This window comes from Coffea arabica, chromosome 6c (assembly GCF_036785885.1).
Source record: "Coffea arabica cultivar ET-39 chromosome 6c, Coffea Arabica ET-39 HiFi, whole genome shotgun sequence".
NCBI lineage: Eukaryota > Viridiplantae > Streptophyta > Magnoliopsida > Gentianales > Rubiaceae > Coffea > Coffea arabica.
Genome location: NC_092320.1, coordinates 56,180,241 through 56,201,659, shown reverse-complemented (window position 1 = coordinate 56,201,659; position 21,419 = coordinate 56,180,241). Strand labels below are relative to the sequence as shown.

At 34.9% G+C, this 21,419-nt stretch overlaps 3 protein-coding genes across 3 annotated transcripts; 2 read left to right on the top strand and 1 right to left on the bottom strand.

Moving 5' to 3' along the window:
- Positions 1–610: 610 nt before the first annotated feature.
- Positions 611–8,017, top strand: LOC113691335 (uncharacterized protein At4g15970-like). The gene is made up of 5 exons (XM_027209435.2): positions 611–907; positions 4,834–5,193; positions 5,848–6,323; positions 6,417–6,519; positions 7,761–8,017. The coding sequence occupies exons 1-4, from the start codon at positions 671–673 to the stop codon at positions 6,469–6,471; spliced, it is 1,128 nt and encodes a 375-aa protein (XP_027065236.2). The 5' UTR covers positions 611–670; the 3' UTR covers positions 6,472–6,519; positions 7,761–8,017.
- A 3,060-nt stretch (positions 8,018–11,077) lies between these two features.
- On the top strand, positions 11,078–12,136 carry LOC113693309 (DELLA protein RGL2-like). The gene has a single exon (XM_027211865.1). The coding sequence runs from the start codon at positions 11,078–11,080 to the stop codon at positions 12,134–12,136; it is 1,059 nt and encodes a 352-aa protein (XP_027067666.1).
- A 987-nt stretch (positions 12,137–13,123) lies between these two features.
- LOC113692600 (acetolactate synthase 2, chloroplastic-like) lies at positions 13,124–15,527 on the bottom strand. The gene has a single exon (XM_027211032.2). It carries the CDS (start codon positions 15,418–15,420, stop codon positions 13,381–13,383), a length of 2,040 nt encoding a protein of 679 aa, XP_027066833.1. The 5' UTR covers positions 15,421–15,527; the 3' UTR covers positions 13,124–13,380.
- Between the last annotated feature and the right edge of the window lie 5,892 nt (positions 15,528–21,419).

Sequence of the window (21,419 nt, the reverse complement as noted above, 5' to 3'; positions counted from 1 at the left end):
CCCATGGAAATTTAGTGTTTCATTTTACTACAACTAATTTTACTACTACTAATAAAATATCCCCAAGAGTAGAAAACCAAAAATTTTCTTTCAAAGGGAAAAATTATTTTTTTCCCCTTAAAAACCCAACAAGACTCGATCTTTTTCCCCTCAGGCAAGGCTTCACTCCTTGGATGTTTGTTAAGATTGCTGCTAGGATTTAGGCGATAATGCCATAGAACCACACTTTGAAACTAAATATGACACAAAAACTAATGGATACTAATCACATAGGACCAAGTACTTTGAAACTAACTATGATACCAAAACCAGTAAATATCTATTTTAGGTTAATACCCATTTTCCATTCGAAAAAAAGAAAAAAAAATTAATGCCCATTTTAGCCTAAGATATATACAACTTTGTATCTTTCCCTCAATTATACATTTCCTCCCTGTGAGTACGTATATACTATTAGTGTTACTTAGTATTTGTTTTATCTGTTTTATAGGACAGGTAAAACAAATACAACCAAGATTAATTAAAGAATGATTGGCTCAAGAAAAATATATGTATGAAAAAAGTTAGTGCTAGTGTTACATTATTTTCTTTATGGCTTAACAAAGTTTTTAGGATTCAGAAGAATTGGAAGCATCACAATAAATCAAGATCAAGGGGATCAAAGACAACCATGGAGTCCGGAGGAGGCAACTACCAAAAGGGCCAGCAATATTCAATCCAACACCAGAATCCTCACCATCATCAGCACCATGAACAATATTTTGTTCATCATCTTGTCAAATCCATGGTCTTATCTGCTGCACTTGCTCTTGCGTTCATTGTTCTTTATCACTCGGCAGATCGTTTTGAATTGCTCCCCACTTCAATGTACAATAAATTTCCGGCGTCCGACGGATTCTCTTCTTCGGTAAGTCAGTTACAAATCTGTGATCGATTCCTTCTGCCAAATGCATGCAGTTTCTTGATTTATAGGATTGTTTTGGCTTTGATTATGATGCTTATATATATCCTGTTTCGGTTATAAAACAAGTGATGGTAATATCCACATCCCAACTCAGTTGCATGCGGTTTTTTTTTTTTTTTTCAACATCAAAATTTGTTGGTTTTGGTTGTATTTTATAGTGCGAAACATTTTATTCTTTTTTCCCAAACAAGAGGATTTTTTTTGGCCTAATTTGTTGGGATTATACTTCATTTTTCTGTCCAGTTTCACACAACCATCTTCTCTTCCATTCCTGTTTCACCAAAGAAGCGTGATAGTATGTGGAATTAGCAAGGTTAAGCACAAGAGAACTGCAAAATGAGAATTGCCTAATAACACAGAGATTTTAGTGTCTAGATCTTTTTTCTTTTTTTACAGTTTAAAATGCTTGTTTTGGTTATTAGTGGCCACTCTTTTAGGCCCTTTTTTTTTCCCTAATTTTTTGGTTGGGGTACAGTGGGAAGATGGGTTTGGAGTGGGAGGTAGTGAGATGGCCCTTCTTTTCCGATGACAAGATTTGTTTTATCTCCAAAATATCAAGATTATTATTTATTTTCTTAGACCTCTTCAGAATTTCATATCAGCTAGGAGACTTAGTAAATTTGTTTTTCTCTTAACTAGCATAATTAAGCACCACTAATTACCCTTCCCTTAGGATTACCTCTTTCTTTGTCTTGTAAATATCTGGCTGTGAACCTAATTAGGCACAAACCTAGGATCAACCCTTTTGATGTACCATCTTTAATTTATAAGAATCTCAACCAATTAATGCTCCAAAAATTGCCATCAAGCTGTTAAGTTTACCATTTGCTGCGTTTGCTGTGGGGCAATTGGCACATTAAAGACCAAGACAATTTGGGTATTGGGCAATTGCCGAATTCTCTCTTACTAAAGTCCAATTAAAAAATTCCTACTTTGTATTCCAAATGTGCATATGATATTTCTACAAGGTGAAAAATTTTCCCTCAATATTCAAACTTATTTCAGTCAATAATTCAGATAATCTATGTATATAATTTCTCAATCCATATCCCCACAAAGAAATTAATTATCTTTTCTACACCAAAGTGCGGATTAAGGGGGTTTAATACTTCTATTAGGAAGAAGATAATGCTTAACAGGATTCCACATTGTGCCAGCCAGGCTTCTTTGTCCTTTTTCAAGTTTTAGATTAGTTTGGCAACATTTACTTAGTTCGGAAACTATTCCACAAACTGCATTGTTCTTATTCTGTTTTTTCCTTGTGGTCCTAACCAGTTTGGTAAATTAACAAGAAAATAGCAAAAAGCAATTTCCTTTAGGCTTGATTTCATAAGGCAGAAATTTTTATGTCAGTTACAATCAAAACATTGTACCCCACTTCGCATTTAATGGCGTCTTATTCCTTCTTATAACAGCTCCTTAATTAGGAACACTAAACGTCATTATTGGTTTATCACGTTGCTAACAATATAAAAGAGAATAGTTGACTAAAATAATTTAATTTATAATTTTCATTTGCTTCATAAAAAGTTGTTGATGTTTCATTTCCATGGCTATCATCTAGTACCGAATTTCTCGTCTTCTTAGGAAGATCTCATCTGTTCGTAGTAATATGAATTGATATGTATTTTGTAATGCATTTTCTGGAATATTACTAAGTGATTAATTTAAAAAAAAAAAAGTGTTTAACATACAGAAGGATGGAATATGACAGTTCAGAATTAACCTCAATAACAAAGGCAAAGAAATAGAAACCGAATAATTAAATCAGATTGGCATCTTTAGATAGTTGATCCTCAAAAGTTTTGGATGATTTCTGTGCACTTAATGAGAAGGCTCCTATTAAAAGAAGATAATAAAAATGAATACTTTTTTGTTTTGTTTTGGTAATGAATATCTTATATACATGCATAAGAAAAATAATACCAAAAAAAAATTATGAACATGTTTTCCTTTTGTTCTGGTGAAATTAGATGGCTTCAAAATTCTCAATAGGACTACATGGTCCTTCTAATGTTTATCTTATTAATTTCTCATAATTCAACCAAAAAATTTGATAGGGTCTTTTTGCTGCAATTCATCGCAAAATTTAACTTTAGCTTTTGACCCCAGTTCTTACATTTTATTCAAATATTACCCTCATAAACTTCCTGACACCTTTCTTTAAGGTAATGTGTTTACTTGTACAAAATTCACCACAAGTTGTAGGCCTCTTCTTCAGATAAATAGCATTCAATAGGCATTTATCAAGGTTCTAGGGAAAATAAATTAATAAATAAAGATACTGAAATATGTTTTTCTTGGCATAATCTTTTAATTTTGTTTCCCTGATTAAGTATAATTTTGAAGTTGTATAACTGTAAATGAATGAGAATGGCTTCAAAGCACACACATAGACAAGACAAATAAAAGATTGAAATAGACAGATTTCTTCGCCCAACCCCCACCCCCCTCCCCCAACACACACACACACACACACAGAGAAAAGTTGGGGAACATTTACTTGTAGAACTGGCCAACTGGGTACCATTAGGCAAATTCTTTTTTTTTTTTTAATTGAAAATGGATTTCTTGAACAAAAGAGAGCATAATGACTGGTTATTGGAAGCAACCATCCTCCTTTCTTCCCATTTTTTTTCTTTGAAGTTATAGTACCAACGGTAGTGTAAAGTTTAGACTTTAGTTATATGTAAAAACATTAAAAAAGAAAAAGAAAACATATTTACAATTGAAATAGGGTTAAATGCAAAATGCACCCTTGAACTATGCATGGTTAGCGACTTGCCTCCCAAACTATCAATTGTAGGGATTTGCACCTTATACTACCAGTTTGATTGCAGATTGCTTAAAATAAGATGATGTGATAACTGATAAATTTATCGTAATTAAATGACCAACTACCTAAATTACCTACATCACTCCTCCTCTCCCCTCTAAACTACCTGGTAACGGTCCTCCTTCTGCTCCTCCAAACTACACCATCAAGTTCTTATCCATCCCACCCCTCACATCAAACTCTTTAATATGGATTGCTCTTCACCTTTCCTACTCAAATCTGCTTCTTCAATCCCTTAACTTCACAAGCCTATCATCACCAGAGCCTTCTCTTTGAATCTTCATCGTTTCTAAAGTTTCAAAATCACAACCCCCTTTAAATTTATCAACCTTCATTGCTACTAGCCAATCTCTCAATACTTTTTGATTCAAGAGACCCAAATCCTGTCATTTCCTATCCTTCTAATTTTTGTAGTGGTCTATGTTATTGGGTGTTATTAATTCTGCTTGCTGCATATAGAAGTTTGATTTAGTATGTGATTGGTTCTACATATGATAGGCTTGTGTTATGGGTGTTGCTGTTTGAAGATTTGGTGTGGATTTATGAGGTGTATCTTCATTTTTTTTTTTGCATAGGTTATAGATGGATTTTTAGCCTTGACATAAAGCTTTGATTTTGATCTAGTTTGATTTATCTTCTTCTATTGTGGTAGTTCAATGGTAGGTATTTTAATGTAATGTCAATGGCAAGAGATGTAAGATTGTTTATGGTTGAAATTTAAAAAAAATAAATTAAAGAAATGGGTATTTCAAGCAACACATTATTTGTGGGATTATCGTTGTCCTTTCAATAAGGAATTACTTGTCACATTAATTTAATTGGAGCAATGTGCTGAAAATTCATAGTATAAGATAGCAAATTACTCCAATTGACAGTATAGGGGGCAAGTTGCTAACTAAGCATAGTTCGAGGGTGTATTTTGCATTTAGCCCTTAGAAATAAGAAGTACCATATATTGCTTACTAATTCTCTAAATGCAGCCCTGGGTTTAATTTCTTTGGTCTAATTTTTTTCTTCTTTGCATGCTAATCAGGAACTTTATGAGTTGAATAGAGTCTTACAAAAGGCAGCCACAACGAACAAAACTGTTATTATGACAACTCTGAATGAAGCATGGGCAGCAAAAGATTCCATATTTGATCTTTTCATTGAAAGCTTCAAAATTGGGAATCAAACAGAAGGGCTATTGAAGCACTTGTTAGTGATTGCATTGGATCAAAAAGCATATGCTCGATGCTTAAAATCAAAGCTTCATTGCTATAGCCTCAGAACTGATGGCATTGATTTTTCTGGGGAGGCATATTTTATGAGTGCAGACTACTTGAAGATGATGTGGAGGAGGGTTCAGTTTCTTACAAAAGTTCTTGATATGGGATATAACTTCCTTTTTTCGGTAATTCTGCTGTCTTCCATTGTCTTTTTTCCATACGAGAACTTTGTAAGCCAACATAATTTTAGCCTTAGAAGAAAAAGAAGAATGTACCTTATACTTGTCTTGGATTTGGACCAAAAACTGTTTAATGTGAAACAATTAACTACAAGCTTAATGGTGAAATAGCTATATGCCTAAAAAGTACTCCCATTTTGGTATAGTAATTGTTGTTAGACAAATGGAACAAGTAAATCTATGATTGCCCATCCAATTGAGAGATTACAAGTATTAATTACTCTTACAGCTTCAATACTTGACATTGCCAGTTCTTTTTCCAACTTTAATCCTGCCAAGATCTATGAGTGCAGAATTAAGGAATCAAATTGATTCTGTTAAATAATGTTACTTTTTCTTTCATTTTACAAAAGGAGTAACATAGGCATGTTCTTTTCTATTTTACTGTCAGGTTTCACTCAAGTGACCTTTTTGTTTTATGTAAATACATATATACCGGAATATTGTATGTATGTGTATGCGTGAATATACATATACATACATATGTGTGTGTGCATATATGTATATGTGTGTGTGTGTGTATATATATATATATGTATGTATGTATGTATATACTCGTTCAGAAACATAAACATTGTTCCTATAACATTTCCATTTCAGGATGCAGATATAATGTGGTTTCGAGATCCATTTCCACATTTCTATCCAGATGCTGATTTCCAGATTGCTTGTGATTATTTTCGGGGCAACCCTTCGGACATAGAGAATGCACCTAATGGAGGTTTCACCTACGTGAAATCAAACAACAAAACAAGACAATTCTACAGGTTTTGGCACGACTCAAGAATCCTTTATCCAAAATATCACGATCAAGATGTCCTCAACAAGATTAAACGTGATCCCTGCATCCAGCAGATGGGACTAAAAATCAAGTTCTTTGATACAGCTTATATTGGAGGGTTTTGTGAACCTAGTAGAGACTTGAACAAGGTATGCACCATGCATGCAAATTGCTGTGCTGGTTTAGAGAATAAAGTTCATGACCTTAAAATCATGCTTGAGGATTGGAGAAAGTATATGAAACTATCTGAAAGCAATAGATCGGACCATTCTTGGACAGTTCCACAGCTTTGCGGGTATGCATTACCTAATTACAGCGGAATTAGATTGATAAGTTTGAAAGGTGGTGTTGCTAATTTTTTTTTTTCATTTTTTGTTATCATTTGCAGCCTTGCATCTTTTGGCCGTCATAGATCAACCAACAAAACCTCAGAAGGAACATGATGAAAATTCATAATGTGTTTCGGACTGATGAGGAATTGATATGAAAAGGTAAACATTTTCATCTACTTTTTTGTGGATTAGTTTGATGACTGTCAAAGTGTTGAAATGTTGTATATTCGTTTATCTTAGGGCAAATTCCACTTTATCCCCCTGTGGTTTAGTGTTTTTTACATAATCCCCCTATAGTTTCAAAAGCTATACATAACCCCTTTATGGTTTGGATTAAAGTGTCAAAGTGACGGGAATGATCATTCGTAACGGCGTCACCTAAAATGTCAAATTACCCTTATGTAAAGTTGAAATTTATGTATTAACTAAGGGGAGTTATGTGTATATTTTGAAAATTATAAGGGGGTTATATGATAAAATATAAAAATCATACGGAGTTAATGTGTCATATATTTATAAGGATAATTTCGACATTTTTAGAAGTTCCGTTATGAGTGACTATTTCCGTTACTTTGACACTTTAATCCAAACCATGAGGGGGTTATGTATAGCTTTTGAAATCATAGGGGGATTATGTAAAAAAAGGATAAACCACAAGGGGGTAAAATGTAATTTACCCTTTAACTTAACATCTCCCATGAGTTTATAGGAAGTTCAAGTCCAAAAAAAAAAGAACATTAATATTTCTGTAAAATATTTCCAAAAAGATTCTTCTACATATTGATATAAAAATCGATGTGTGAGGTTCTGTCAACAATATTTTTTCTTCTGAGCTTGGCGTAATCGTATTGGCAAGTTTTATTAGTTGCTTCCTATTTTTCCTGGTTGAAATGTAATTTTCTTCGATCTTAGGTAATATGTACTAAAGTAAATATTTTGAATCCAATAATTAACATATATAAATTCATCCACAGCCGATTCATTCACACATAATGATTACATGTGTCTTTAACATACTTCGATTTCCACAAAATTGACCCTACTATTTGGAAGAAGGTAGTATATAGAGCAAAAATGGCATAATTGGTCATTAAACTATTTAAAACTCCTTATTTTGGTCATTGAGCTTTTTCTCTAGCTAAAATGGTCATTCAAATATTAAAATTGTTTTTCTTGGTTACTCAAATACTGGAAATATACCTTTTTTGTCAACTCAACTAATGAAAGCATACAAATATTTTTGGCTCAGCAATGTAAATCTTAGGTGAAAGACTATTGGTGATAAAGAAAAAGTTCAGTGACTAACAAAAGAAATTTTTAAATAATTTAGTGACCCTTTACACCAAATTGCTTTATATTCTGAAAAGGCACTCACATGAATTTTATGACTGTGGATGCAGGCAGTCGATTCAATTGAAAAGTTAAACACAGTTGCATGGCTGGCTCTCTCTAACCAACTAAATCACCTCATGTACTTGGCATATTCTAGTTGAAAGATCTCCAATCCTTGTAAAAAGTTAGATCTCATATTGTTGTAAAGAATTTTGATATCAGCTTACACTGTGATGGAAGAGGAGTTGTTATAACCCTCTGTTTTTTGGTTCATGTCCATTTGATGACAATAGCCCTTCTAGTCTAATTGTGGTTTTACATTTTATTCAGGGTGTAACAATTTTTTAGTTCTGCAAATTTTCAAAGTTGCCTACTTTACTGCTGCTTTCACTTCTAAGTTTTGACAGTGTAGGAAAAATTTTGAAGATCTCCTCACTCACTTGATTTCATACTTTGAATTTCAATTCTTGCTTGGGTGCAAATGACAGCAATTGCTTCCTAACATTGGTCTTCCTTTTCTTTTAATTTTTTTTTAAGTTTCTTTCTTTCTTCCTTTTTCCTTTTCAAGTTGTGAAAGTGTTGGACTTAAAAGGAAAGGGGGAAGTTTATGTCATTAATTTTTATATAAGATTGATTTACACAAAAGATGGGAAAAAATTAGCTATGGAAAGAATAAACCTACTTTAATGGCAAGGGATGTTCAAATCAACATCCAGAAATCTTGTAACTAAAGTTTGAAATGTTTTTAGTTCTTAGTTCAATGGAAATTTTAAACCCTCAAAGGGAAAGTGGCAAAAATTTTCCCCCTCAGTCAAGGAAAATGAAAGGAAGAAAGGAGACCGCTTGGGAGTCCTGAATCAGTTTTTTGTTTTCCTACTAATTTCTACTGCTAGACATCAGCCAAGAAAACAAAAGCTTTTGCAGTTGGTGCATTTGTAAAACGATGTGAATCAGGGTATACTGTTGTACCCATTCATATACAACATTCATTTCATGTACATCAACCTTTGCATCAAATCAACAAAACAAATCGAGTCGATCGCGAGCAACTCGATTCCAAGCTCAGCTCAAACTCGGTCAACATTGACTCGAGTTGAGTTTGAGCTGACCAAATCGATCTCGACAGTTCAAATTAGAACTTGAACTCGAGCTCAAAAATACTAAAACTCATTAGCTCGTGAGTCGGCTCAAACTCTATTATATATAAATATATTTATATACACTTTTTATTTTAATAGTAAAATTACATATATATCCCTAATATTTTATTATTTATTAAGAAAATAATTATTTTATTTATTTTTTAAAAATAAAATAAATTTTTTTTATTTTTTAAGTTCAAACTCGAGTTCGACTCAAATTTGAGTTGAACTCAATTTCAAACTTGACATTTTGATCTCGTAGAGCTCGAACTTGATAGTTTGAACTCGTAGAGCTTGCGTTCGAGTTCGAACTTCGTAAAATTATATTGAGACTTGGTTCAATTAAGTCGAAACTCGATTCGACTCAACTCATTTGCACCCCTAATGAACCTGAACAAAAATTAGGATCACGGGCAGTTACAGCTGACAATCTTATACAATTGTTCAGTTATTCTACGTTTTAAACTGTATGATGTACTTTTACATAACTTTATTGTACTCATAAATTTTATTCATATACGATATGTTAATGCATAACATATACCTATTCTTATAAGCATATAACCACATTGTCCATACAATACACCAACCGCATCTAACCAGACCTAAGCCAATCATACCTGCCTCATTTCCCAAAAATTACAGCCGCACTAGTCCTAAGGCCAGGGCCAAGTATCTTCCACCAGGAGGACTTCGACCAGAGCTGTTTGTCTTACATTCTATTCCCATTACCAGCATCGGCACACGACTTTGTCAAGTAGCTAGAAGCCAGAGTAATGCATAGCAGTTGGCCAGGAGATAACATCGACAGGCAAAGCAGCCATGTTCCATTCCATTTTTTTAAGGTTCTTTGTGGATGATCGATCGAGAAGCTCGCACAGAAAGGTCGATCCACCTTCGAGATAATCATTTGTTGCTTCTCAAACTTAAAGAATGATCGCTATCTATATCCTAGTTCAGTACAAAATGTCCAGCACGAAGCATTTTCCAATCAGACAAAATATTGTTGTCCAATAGGGAAGCATTCTTTGCTCAAGATGATCAGGGCGGCAAAGACAATTACCTTGAGAAAATGCTAAAGCAAAGGCATTGAAAGGCGTATTCTGTGCTCGACATTTTGCAATTCTTAGTTGGAATGAAACAGAGTCAGGCCACTATATATGGAGGTAGCTGCCAATTGAGAAGTTCATATCATTAGCTGCAGATTGCAGTCAATTGAATGAGAAAAAAGAAAAATGGTTGATCAATACGTGGGTGATTCCCTGAAGACGTCTGATCATAAATGCAAGTTAAAAGAGAAGGGTTGATTCTAAGTGATCCAAACTATGTTTTTTTCTTTGAGTCGATGTCTTTTTAGGTGATCATAGAAGTTCTACCACCAGAAAAGAACCTTGACCAACAATTCCCCACTCTTCAACCTTCCAAAACCTTCCACTCCTTGATCTCAACTTGCACAATGTAGAATACATTGACGGTGCTGGGCACACCGTATTTTTGTGAAGGATTTTGGGAGAGTATTTTTCTGAAGAGCCAGAGAAGAGTAGTTTGCATGTATCAGGATATGCATGCATTCCTGAATTTCTTTAATGTAAGATCCAGGATTGCATTTTTTTATTTTTATTTTTGCAATTTCTCTGGACTTCGTGGTTTGATTTTGGTCCAAATATTGCAGTTTGGCATTCTTTTGTTTTTTTTTTGATATGAATCCTTTCCTCCGAGCCTGGAAGCCTGGAAAACTGAGCACAAAACATACCAGTTTTGGTGCTTTTAGTTTGAAATTTTTATGCAATTTCTACCACGTCACGTTTTGCTTAGTACAACTGGAAAGACATGGATAATATTGGTGTAGAGGTTGAAAAGCCACCACTGATCTCCTATCTTGCTCAAGTAAAGAAGGAAAGCTCATTTATGCCTTTGACATTGCTAGAACTTCTGAAGCAGTATGGTGCCAAAGTGAAACGTTTGAGGGAGGAAAATCTCAAAGAGCTAAACACTGTTAAACCAACAAATAGTTCTGGCCATCAAGCTTTGTCTACTGCTGGGATCATGGAGTTAGCTAGAGCACAACTGTTTGTGCTCAACTCCCAGAAGGCCGGTGTTCTTTCCAGTGTGGCTAGTTGCATTGGAGCTCAATCTGCTCTCAGTTCTGAATTTTCTGAAGACTTGGACTTGCAATACTACTTCAAGCAGCTGCTGAATACGTAGTCAATCAACAATATGTTTATTCAAGGAAATTGCTCAACATGTGTAATCATTTTTCTTCTAAAAGTGGTAATCCTGCTCAAAGAATTGTACACTATTTTGCTGAAGCCTTGCGAGAGAAAATTGATCAAGAATGGGGTATGGTTGCATCATTAGAAGATCTGGAAGGAGAAACAAGGAGGCCTATTGATGAGAAATTGGCTCTGGTTAGTCTGCAACCTGGAATGATGGCATCTCAACAAGAGAACCCTTTCTCCCTCGTTAGCCAATTCACAGCAATTGGATCCATCAGGGCAACTGTGGCAACAGCAAGGAGAGTTCACCTCATTAATTTTGGACTTGATAATGGACCACACTGGACGCCAATTATGCAGGATTTTGCTGCTCAGGACGACTATCCAATTGAGATTCTCAAGATAACTGCTGTTGGAACCTCTAAACAGATGATGGAAGAGACAGGAAAGTGGTTGTCAGCTTTTGCAGATTCCATTAGTTTACCTTTTACGTTCAACATTGTTGTTTCGGACCTGAAGGACCTCAAGGAAGACATGTTCAAGTCAGAAGCTGATGAAGTTGTGGCTGTTTATTTGGATAGGCGGCTTTGGACTCTGTTAGCATGGCCAAATTACTTGGAAGCATTGATAGGAGTGATTAAAAAGCTGAAGCCACGTGTGATGGTGGTCAAGGAAATGGAGGCAAGCACAAATAATCCAATTTTCTTGGAACGATATCATGAAGCTCTGATTTTTTTCAGTGGCATGTTTGAGAGCATCAGAGACTGCATGGACAATCACATCTTCTACAGAAAGCAGACTGAAGAAGTTTACTGTCGGAACATGATTAGAAATATTATCACAGCACAGGGTAAAGAGAGGGTACATAGACATGAAAGGGTTGCCTTCTGGAGGACCCTTTTTGCAAAATTTGGCATTGTGGAAACAGCTCTCAGTCAATCATCAGTTCGTCGAGCAAGCATGTTTCTTAAACGGTCTGCTCTTTGCAGTTCTTTTACTATTTATACGGATAGAAAATGCCTCATCTTGGGGTGGAAAGGAACCCCACTTATCTCAGTATCTGCCTGGAAATTCCAGTATGACTGAGAGTGATCAAAGACTGCTGCAAGATTTGAAAGTCAGGTAATCAGCCTATTTCTTATAAATGTAACTACATTCTATACCAAAATGTAGGTTGTTTGCAAAGTGCTTTGTAGGTCACTACACTCTTTCAAGTGTTTTCTAGGTTTGATATTTCTGCAAACAACCTAAAACCATTGAAAGCAAATGTTCCTGATTGTGTTTTTTCAACCGTGTATGAGATTTTAGTGCTTTTTACTGTCCTTTCGTAATTTGACCACCCCCACAAATTGCACAAGCATATTCCACATGGCTGGACTTCATTTATCAAGGAAACAAGAAAAAAAAAAAGAGGTAGATGCATTTTAAGACATAATTACTAAGGGCCATTGTAGCGTAAAAGGTTATTGAGGGCACAAAATTTAAAGTAGGCACAGACCATAGATTGGCTAGAAGGGGTTGGCTTTCGCCCAAATTTTGTTAAATTAAACTCGGCTTTAGCTTTCACCGAGACGTTCGACTAGAGTACTCCTGATCCATAGCTTGTGCACTTTAAACCCTGCACAGACCATAGTTTGGCTGGAGTACTCCTGATCCATTTCTTGGATTGGTTAGCTGTCAACAAGTTTCATGCAGTTTGGTAGGATCAGTATCAATAACTTGATATAAGATTTTAAGACCATTTAGACTCCTTCAAACCCAAATCACCAGAGAGAACCAAAAGTCAGAAAATCCAGATCTATGATGCCAAAGATGTATGGATGCAGTCAAAATGCCAAGCATTAGTGCATATATAGTGCAAAATATAAACGAACATCAGTCAACCCTTATCCGCGAACCTCCTAAGCCAAGATTAAAGCAAACCACAAGATATGAATGGCCCCCGATCGTTGACTGAAAATACTTTCAGATAAATTATCACAGATGCACACCTCCAAACTGATACTCAGTATATTGAAATGAAACATCTTGTTAAACCAGAAGGAAGCTACAAGGCAAAATACATACACGAGATTCAAAAACGTCCATATTTTTTTATTGCTTTTAACACGTATCAACAACACACCTTTTACAAGAGGTTCAAGAAAAGCGGCATCGATTGCTACCAAAATACTAACCATTACATTGAAAATAGAGTACAATAGGTCCAGCTAAAAGCAAAACATACAGCAGTAACCAAAAGGTAGAGCAAAAACTATAATTCTACTTTAACCACTCAGCTGCCAAAATATCTTCCAAAACCTAAACTTGATAGCTGCCACTCTATGATATCAATATACTGATCTACCATCACCATCAGTTATCACATCTTTGAATGCTCCATTACTAGGAATCATAGGTAACACATGCTCCTGATGTGGCACTATTACATCCAGCAAGTATGGACCAGGGGTATCAAGCATCTTTTGAATTGCGGCCCTAAGATCTTCCTTCTTTGTTACTCGCGCAGCAGGGATATTACAAGCCTCAGCGAACTTCAGCATGTCAGGGAAAATCTCTGACTCTTTTGAAGGATTTCCCAAATAAGTATGTGCTCTATTAGACTTATAGAACCTGTCCTCCCACTGAACAACCATACCCAGATGCTGGTTATTCAAAAGCATAATCTTAATTGGTAGATTTTCCACTCGAATTGTGGCCAACTCCTGCACATTCATGATGAAGCTTCCATCCCCATCAATGTCCACAACAACCGCATCAGGTCTCGCAACAGCAGCACCAACTGCAGCAGGCAATCCGAAACCCATAGCTCCTAGCCCCCCGGATGTCAACCATTGTCTAGGCCTATTATACTTGTAAAACTGAGCAGCCCACATCTGGTGTTGTCCTACACCAGTACTAACAATCGCATTCCCGTTTGTCAACTCATCAAGAAGCTGAATTGCATATTGTGGAGGAATAGCATCATCAAAAGTCTTGAAACTCAAAGGAAACTTCACCTTCTGCTCCTTCAACTCTTCCCTCCAAGCCGAAAAATCCAGTTTCAATTTATTCCCTCTTGCCTCCAACATTGAATTCAACCCTTCCAAAGCCAATTTCACATCAGCACAAATGGACACATGTGGCTGCTTATTTTTCCCAATCTCTGCAGAATCAATGTCAATGTGAACAATCTTAGCTCGACTAGCAAATGCCTCTAACTTCCCAGTCACACGGTCATCAAACCTCACCCCAAATGCAAGCAACAAATCGCTCCTATCCACAGCATAATTCGCATAAACAGTCCCATGCATCCCCAACATTTGTAACGAATACTCTTTGTCAGAACAGGGATAAGCTCCCAACCCCATTAGAGTACTCGCCACAGGGATCCCTGTGAGCTCTACAAATCGCCTAAGCTCCTCGCTCGAATTCAGACACCCTCCTCCGACATACAACACCGGCTTTTTTGACTCACCGATCAACCTCAAGACCTGCTCTAAGTACAGCTCATTAGGCGGCCGAGGCAACCTGGATACATATCCAGCCAACCTCATTGGTTGGTCCCAATCAGGAACAACCATCTGTTGCTGTATATCCTTAGGAACATCAATCAAAACCGGCCCAGGCCGGCCAGTTCTAGCGAGGTAGAAAGCCTCACGTACAATTCGAGGAATGTCTTCAACATTCAAAACCAGATAATTATGCTTAGTAATGGACCGAGTTACCTCGACAATAGGAGTTTCCTGGAAAGCATCCGTGCCGATCATTCGCCGGGGAACTTGGCCGGTGATAGCCACAATCGGAACGCTGTCAAGGAGCGCATCAGCCAAGCCACTGACAAGATTCGTCGCACCAGGGCCAGAAGTCGCAATACAAACACCTGGCACACCAGAAGCCCTGGCGTACCCTTCCGCCGCGAAGACACCGCCCTGTTCGTGGCGGGGGAGGACGTTACGGATGATTTTCGAGCGGGTGAGAGCTTGGTGAATCTCCATGGAGGCGCCACCTGGGTACGCAAAGACATCGGTCACGCCTTCTCTTTCTAGGGCTTCGACGAGGACATCGCAGCCTTTTCGTGGCTCATCAGGGCCAAATCTGGAAACAAACGGGGCGCCTGCGGTGGTGGTGGAGGTGGTGGACGAGGAGGATGAGGAGGGTTTAGGCGTCTCGGTGGAGGTGGAGAGGACGTTGGTGACAATCGGAGTGTAATGGCCTCCGCGGCGGCGGTGGTGGAGAGTGGGATTTTTGGGGATTTGGGAGAATGGGAGGGTAAATTTGGGAAGGAAACTGTTGTTCAGGGAGTTGGCGGAAGAGTGAGAGAGGTGGTTAGAGATGGTGGAGGTGGTAGAAGCGGAGCTCGGAGCGGTGAAGTTGGCGGCGGCGGCCATCTCTGACCCTACTGGCGGCGGAGTAATGTGGCTTTCGGTTCTGCAGGGGAAATGTATTCTTCTCGTGGTGAGGAATGGAGGGATGATTTGATGATAGGACGGAAATAAAAGGACGAATGGTACCTTACTAGTGGTCCAGACTCGAGTTTGACTGAAAAAAAAGGAAAAGGAAAAATCGTAAAGCGGAGATTAGCCGGGATTAATTACGCTAATCAGGAGTAAAGCTGCCCAATCTGTCCAAGATATTTAATTGTTTTCTTTTGGGAAAATCGTTCAAAATATCCTCATATTTTATAAAATAACTTTTTTCATCCCTCACATTTAAAAATGTACTTTTACATTCCTTACAAATTCACATTGGTCAAATTTGATCCCTATCTAAATTTTCAACTGGTTTTTGGTCGGAATCCACCACGTGCATTGCATGTGATTATTTTTGAATGGCAAAATTATTAAATTAAAATTTATATAATCCGATCTATCTTCTCTCACATTTCACAAAATGAATTTTTTCATCTCTCATATTTTACAAAATAAATTTTTTCATCCCTCATTGATCATGTGTACGAATAACTTTTTTTTAACTCATATATATATATCTATTTAATTTCACCTGAATAATACGAATAACATGTAATATATCTCTATTTGATTTCGCCTGAACGTACTGTTCAAGTGAAATTAAAATAGATATATACAGGGGTTTTAAAAAAATTGTTAATTTTTCACTCATGTTCATGGTGAAATCAAATAGATAAATATATATATATATATATATATATATAGATTTAAAACAAAATTGTTAGATTTAAACCCTTGTATATATCTATTGAATAGTATACGTACAATTAGTCTGTTTAGGTGAAATTAAATGGAGATATATTACATACTATTTGTACACATGGTGAAAAACTATTCATAGACATGGATTTCAAAACAAATATATTCATACACATAGTCAATGAAGGATAAAAAAATGCATTTTATGAAATGTGAGGGATAAAAAAAATCATTTTGTGAAATGTGATGGACAAAACAATTCATTTTGTGAAATGTAAGGGACTATATATGGATTATATAAATTTTGATTTGACAATTTTATCCCTAAAAATGATCATGTGCAAGACCCGTGATGAATTCAGGCAAAAAATCAGTCAGAAATTTAGGTAAGGACCAAATTTGATTAATGTAAATTTGTAAGGAACGTAAAATTACATTTTTAAAAGTAAGAGACGAAAAAAAGTTATTTTATAAAATGTGAGAGACGTTTTGAACGATTTTCCCTTTTCTTTAACTAGTTTGAAAGTAAGATCGAGCTTAGCTTGATTCCTACCGGATTTGAGTAGCTTCAATGCTATTATAAAATGTAAAATGTAAATGTAGTATTATAATTTTTTTTCTAATTTTTTTTAACTGGAAAAGAGGGTAATTAATCAATTTAAGTATGTGAATTGAGTTTTGATATGCCTAAACTTATTTAATATCAAATATTACTATTTTAAGTTCAAATTTAGTTTAGTTCACATTTTTTGCAACTCATGCTCGACTAGCAACAAAAAATAGTCGATTCACAAAATCAAATCGATCCATTTCTTGTCATGCAATTTAAGCCACAGCACATGAGAATCTTAATATCTAATGTATAAATTTAAATTTTATTTTAATTTATTGGGCTCAGTTCGAGTATAAAAACTTTAATGAATACTCAATGCTATTCATGTCTATCTTGTTAATTTTTTTTCTTTTTTGTCAATCGATATTTTTTATACTAGTACTGCTCCTCCTTCTACATTAACCTATCAAAGGAATGACTTAATCGGGTTGACAAATCAATGAGATTTGAAACTATCATTGGATCATGTGCACTGTACGCTCATTTGAATTTGAAGAAGTCACGTGTAAATGACAAGTGATAAGAAACAAGAGTCGAACCTTGATCTCCTACCTTATAAAAGACACTTAAAAATAGTTTTTGTGGTGGCCAATAGCCCCAAAAACACACTTAAATGTCTAGCTTGTTTAATTAACAAGTCAAGTTTGAGCATACTCTTATTTATTTATCACTGTTCAACACCCTAGACGCACTTGCACCTAGGAGTTTGATTTGGCACGGCCGGTAGGAATTGCAATCAAGTAGCAGTGTAGCACGCTTCGTAGCGGAAAACCACGTGGGCAACAATTTACTCGTGGGGAACTCCATTTGAAATTCCCGCCGTCATTTTCTTGTACTGCCTTAGTGGCTGATTCCTTGTCTTAGTCATATTGTTTGGCTCTATTGTTTATAAAACACGGGGTGAAATGCACCTAGCCTCTCATTTTTCAGGGCCCTTTGCACTTAAATTATGAATTATGCCAATCATCTTATGTGATATTTTCTTCATTTATAAAATTTTTTAAGTCCTTCTAACGTATAGAATTTGAATATTGAACCTCTAAGAGCCCTCCCTGATGCAAAAGATAAAACTTAAAGTACCAAAGAGGGAGGATTTTTTTCAGCTACTTTCTATTCATATTCGTTTTGCAATGGCTAATAAATATAATATTAGTCATCTACATTCATTTATTCTTAAGATAAGCAAAGTATTAGTTATCTACGTTTAGCACTTAATGCTAAGGTGCAAAAAATGTTTAATTAATTCTACAACATCTTGCATTTAATTAAATGAACAGTCATTGAAATATCTTATTGCCATACAAACAAATTTTGTGTAAGTTCTTAACTTTTTATTTAGTGGAAATCATACTAGGAAAAATTTTTAAAATTTTTGCAGTTACAAACGCACGCGCGTACACACACACACACATATATATAGATATATTGTCTATATTGTCAACTTCTATGATTTTTACTGGCTACTAGGAGTTAGAGCTTTGCTCTGTGTGCTGTGCAATCTTTGTTTTGTTTACTATTATTACCCATTTTTTAATCTAAGTTTAACTACAAGAACTTGGATAAAACGAGAAACACATCTGTGAGCTGATGTTATGTGAGAAACAAAGAACTGAGATCCTTAAATTGTTACTTAAGCACAGAGAAAACAGAGAAGATAGAAATGGAAGCCGTTAGGCTAGTTATGCAATAAGTTGGCTGCCACCTTCCTGGCTTATGAGAACAAGATTTCAACATTTGCTAGTCCAGTTCCTCAATTATCAAAATATAAAGTTTAGATACGGAAATAAGTTTTCATTTATATTATAATAATAATTTTTATATTCATGAATTCGGTGAAATCGGAATTCCTATTTCGATTTCAATTTCGTTTTTAGACATATATATATAATGTTTTTTATATCTATGTAATATAATATTTATATAATAATAATAATAATTTTTATATTCATGAATTCAATGAAATCAGAATTTACCGAATTCCGAATTGAATTCGGAATGAATTCGAATTCGGAATTGGTGAATTCGAAATCGAAATCGGTCGAAAATTCTGATACCAAAGTTCCGAATTACCGATTTCGATTTCGATTCACACCCCTACTCACCTCTCCTCAAATCATATCTTTTGTAACAATGTACCCCCTATATCATAAAAATATTCCTAAAATAATCATAGAAGGATAGAGATATATTTTCCTTCCAACATAGCAATGGTATCCTTTTGCACTATCTTATCTTGAATTTTTCTATCAAATTGATCTTAGTATTAATTTGCATGGGAGGACTTAAAAAGTTATTTTTTTTCAAGAGGGGGGAAAGGGGCATTCAATGCAACAATAATTATATTCGAATTGTGATTTATTTTTCTATATTTTATTTTTTCTAGATTATTTTTGCCTACATGATTATTAGAATAACGAATAAAATTTGATATAAGATTGGCATAGGAGACTAAAAACAATAGAGGGGAGAGATGTTTAAATAGAAAAACAAGGAATATTCATTTTTATAATCTTCTATTGTTTTTGCATACATAATTGCTAGAATAACAAGGGTATTTTAATATAAGCATCAAATAGGAGAATTAAAAATGGGGGAAAGAGATATTTAAGTGCAAAAATAGTTGTCAGAATAGCATTCTTTTCATGGATTTTCGTATTTTCTCTTCCATTTTCTTTTTTCTTTTGACTAAAAATGTTAGACAAGTAAGAGTAATTTAATATAAAGATGTTGCAGAAGGACTAAGAAATTTGGAGGAGAGTGCTCTTTAAGAAAAAAATAATTGCTCAAATCGCCATTGATTTTTATCAACTTAGATTTTTTCAGTAGAATTTATTCACTTAAATAATTATTAGAATAGTAAGGATAATTTAATACATGGTTGGAGTAGGAAGGTTGAATAGATGGGATGGTTTAAGTGTTTAAAAAAAAAAAGAAGTTAAAATAGCCATTTATTTTAGTGCTTTTGATTTTTCTCTTCCATACTTTTTTGGCCTAAAGAGTTGCTAAAATAGTGAGGGAAATTTTATCAATTTGTATGCTATGAGAGTGATTAGTGGTCCCATCCTACTAATAGGGAAGGTAAATGATATTTCTAAAATTTTAAAAGTGCTAAGTTATATTAGCATAAATCTTAGGAGAAGTTTCTAAAATTATCCCATAAAACAAATATTGTTTTAATTTTTATGGTGTGAAAAATTCGAATTACCATATCTATCCGTTTATGAAAGGTGATGCGCATTTAGGGGTGGCATCGTGGTGATTTTATGGTGAGGGAGCTTTGTTACCAAATATCTTCTGATCTCGCCCCTCTCCACCTAGCCCCTCCCATTTTGAACGCACGGGGGAAGAAATTTTCTCTAAACTTATTTTGCTATTTCAAGCTAGAAAACAATGATAAATCCCAAGATACTTGATTTTGTCCTCCAAGAATGGAAAAATTGATGGGGATTTTGCTTACCCTAATTTGGGTTTTGGAAAATCAAGAGACTTGGAACGGTACAACTTGAATTCATCTCAAGAATATGATGAATTGGTGACTTTGCCGGTGAAAAAGAGCAAAAACAATGGGAAATTGCATGGAGTTTCTCAAAAATCCAAAAAAGTGAAGGAAAATGGGGTTATGCAAAAGAAAAAGAGTAAGAGGAAAGGGAAAAATGGGGAGGTTGACTCAAATTGTGTGGAGTTCACGAAGATGATAGAACATGTGGATGGATAATATTAAAAACAATCACTTCAATCTTTATTATAATCTTTTATGTATTGCTTGCTTGAAATTCAAGAATAACTTTTTATAAATAAAAGGTAAAAGAATTATAAAATAGCATCATTATCTATATATTTAATTTTTTACATTTTTAATTTTCCTAAATTATATGACCAGTAGTTTATAAAATAGGAATAAAGGGGAAAATCGTTCAAAAAATCCCTAACATTTTGTAAATTGACTTTTTTCGTCCATCACTTTTAAAAGTGCAATTTTGCATCCCTTACAAGTTTACATTAGTCAAATTTGGTCCCTATTTAGGTTTCAGACTAGTTTTTTTATTGAAATCTACCATGTGCCTTGTATGTGATCATTTTTAGGGGCAAATTCGTCAAATCAAATTTTATATAATTCGATGCATAATTATTCATATTTCACAATATGAATCTTTTCATCCCTCACATTTTATAAAATAAAATTTTCCGACCAAAAACTAGTCGAAAACCTAGATAATGACCAAATTTGATCAATGTGAATTTGTAAGGGACGTAAAATTACAATTTTAAAAGTGAGTGACGAAAAAAGTCATTGTATAAAATTGGAGAGATATTTTGAACGATTTTTCCTAAAAATAAATAGAAGGCAATGACAAACAATTAAAATGCACTAATGAGTTAACATAATTAATATGCTGCTATTCGCACTAAATGTTAGACAAGAGTTAAGGTATCATTATGAGAGAGAGAGAGAGAGAGAAGTAAAAACAAGGTAATAATTGTTATTGCCTAACTAATTGGAGACAATTATGCATGAGTAATTGGTAAGGTTTCATTTCGGAATGTCAATGAATGAGATTAACTGACCAAATTTAAACTTTTTTGGTTAATTAGAGTTGCACAAGGA

Coding starts and splice junctions, on each gene's coding strand:
- LOC113691335 (XM_027209435.2), top strand. CDS start 671: ATGGAGTCCGGAGGAGGCAACTACCAAAAGGGCCAGCAATATTCAATC. Junction 908..4,833: donor CCGACGGATTCTCTTCTTCG/GTAAGTCAGTTA, acceptor CATGCTAATCAG/GAACTTTATGAGTTGAATAG. Junction 5,194..5,847: donor GATATAACTTCCTTTTTTCG/GTAATTCTGCTG, acceptor TTTCCATTTCAG/GATGCAGATATAATGTGGTT.
- LOC113693309 (XM_027211865.1), top strand. CDS start 11,078: ATGTGTAATCATTTTTCTTCTAAAAGTGGTAATCCTGCTCAAAGAATT.
- LOC113692600 (XM_027211032.2), bottom strand. CDS start 15,420: ATGGCCGCCGCCGCCAACTTCACCGCTCCGAGCTCCGCTTCTACCACC.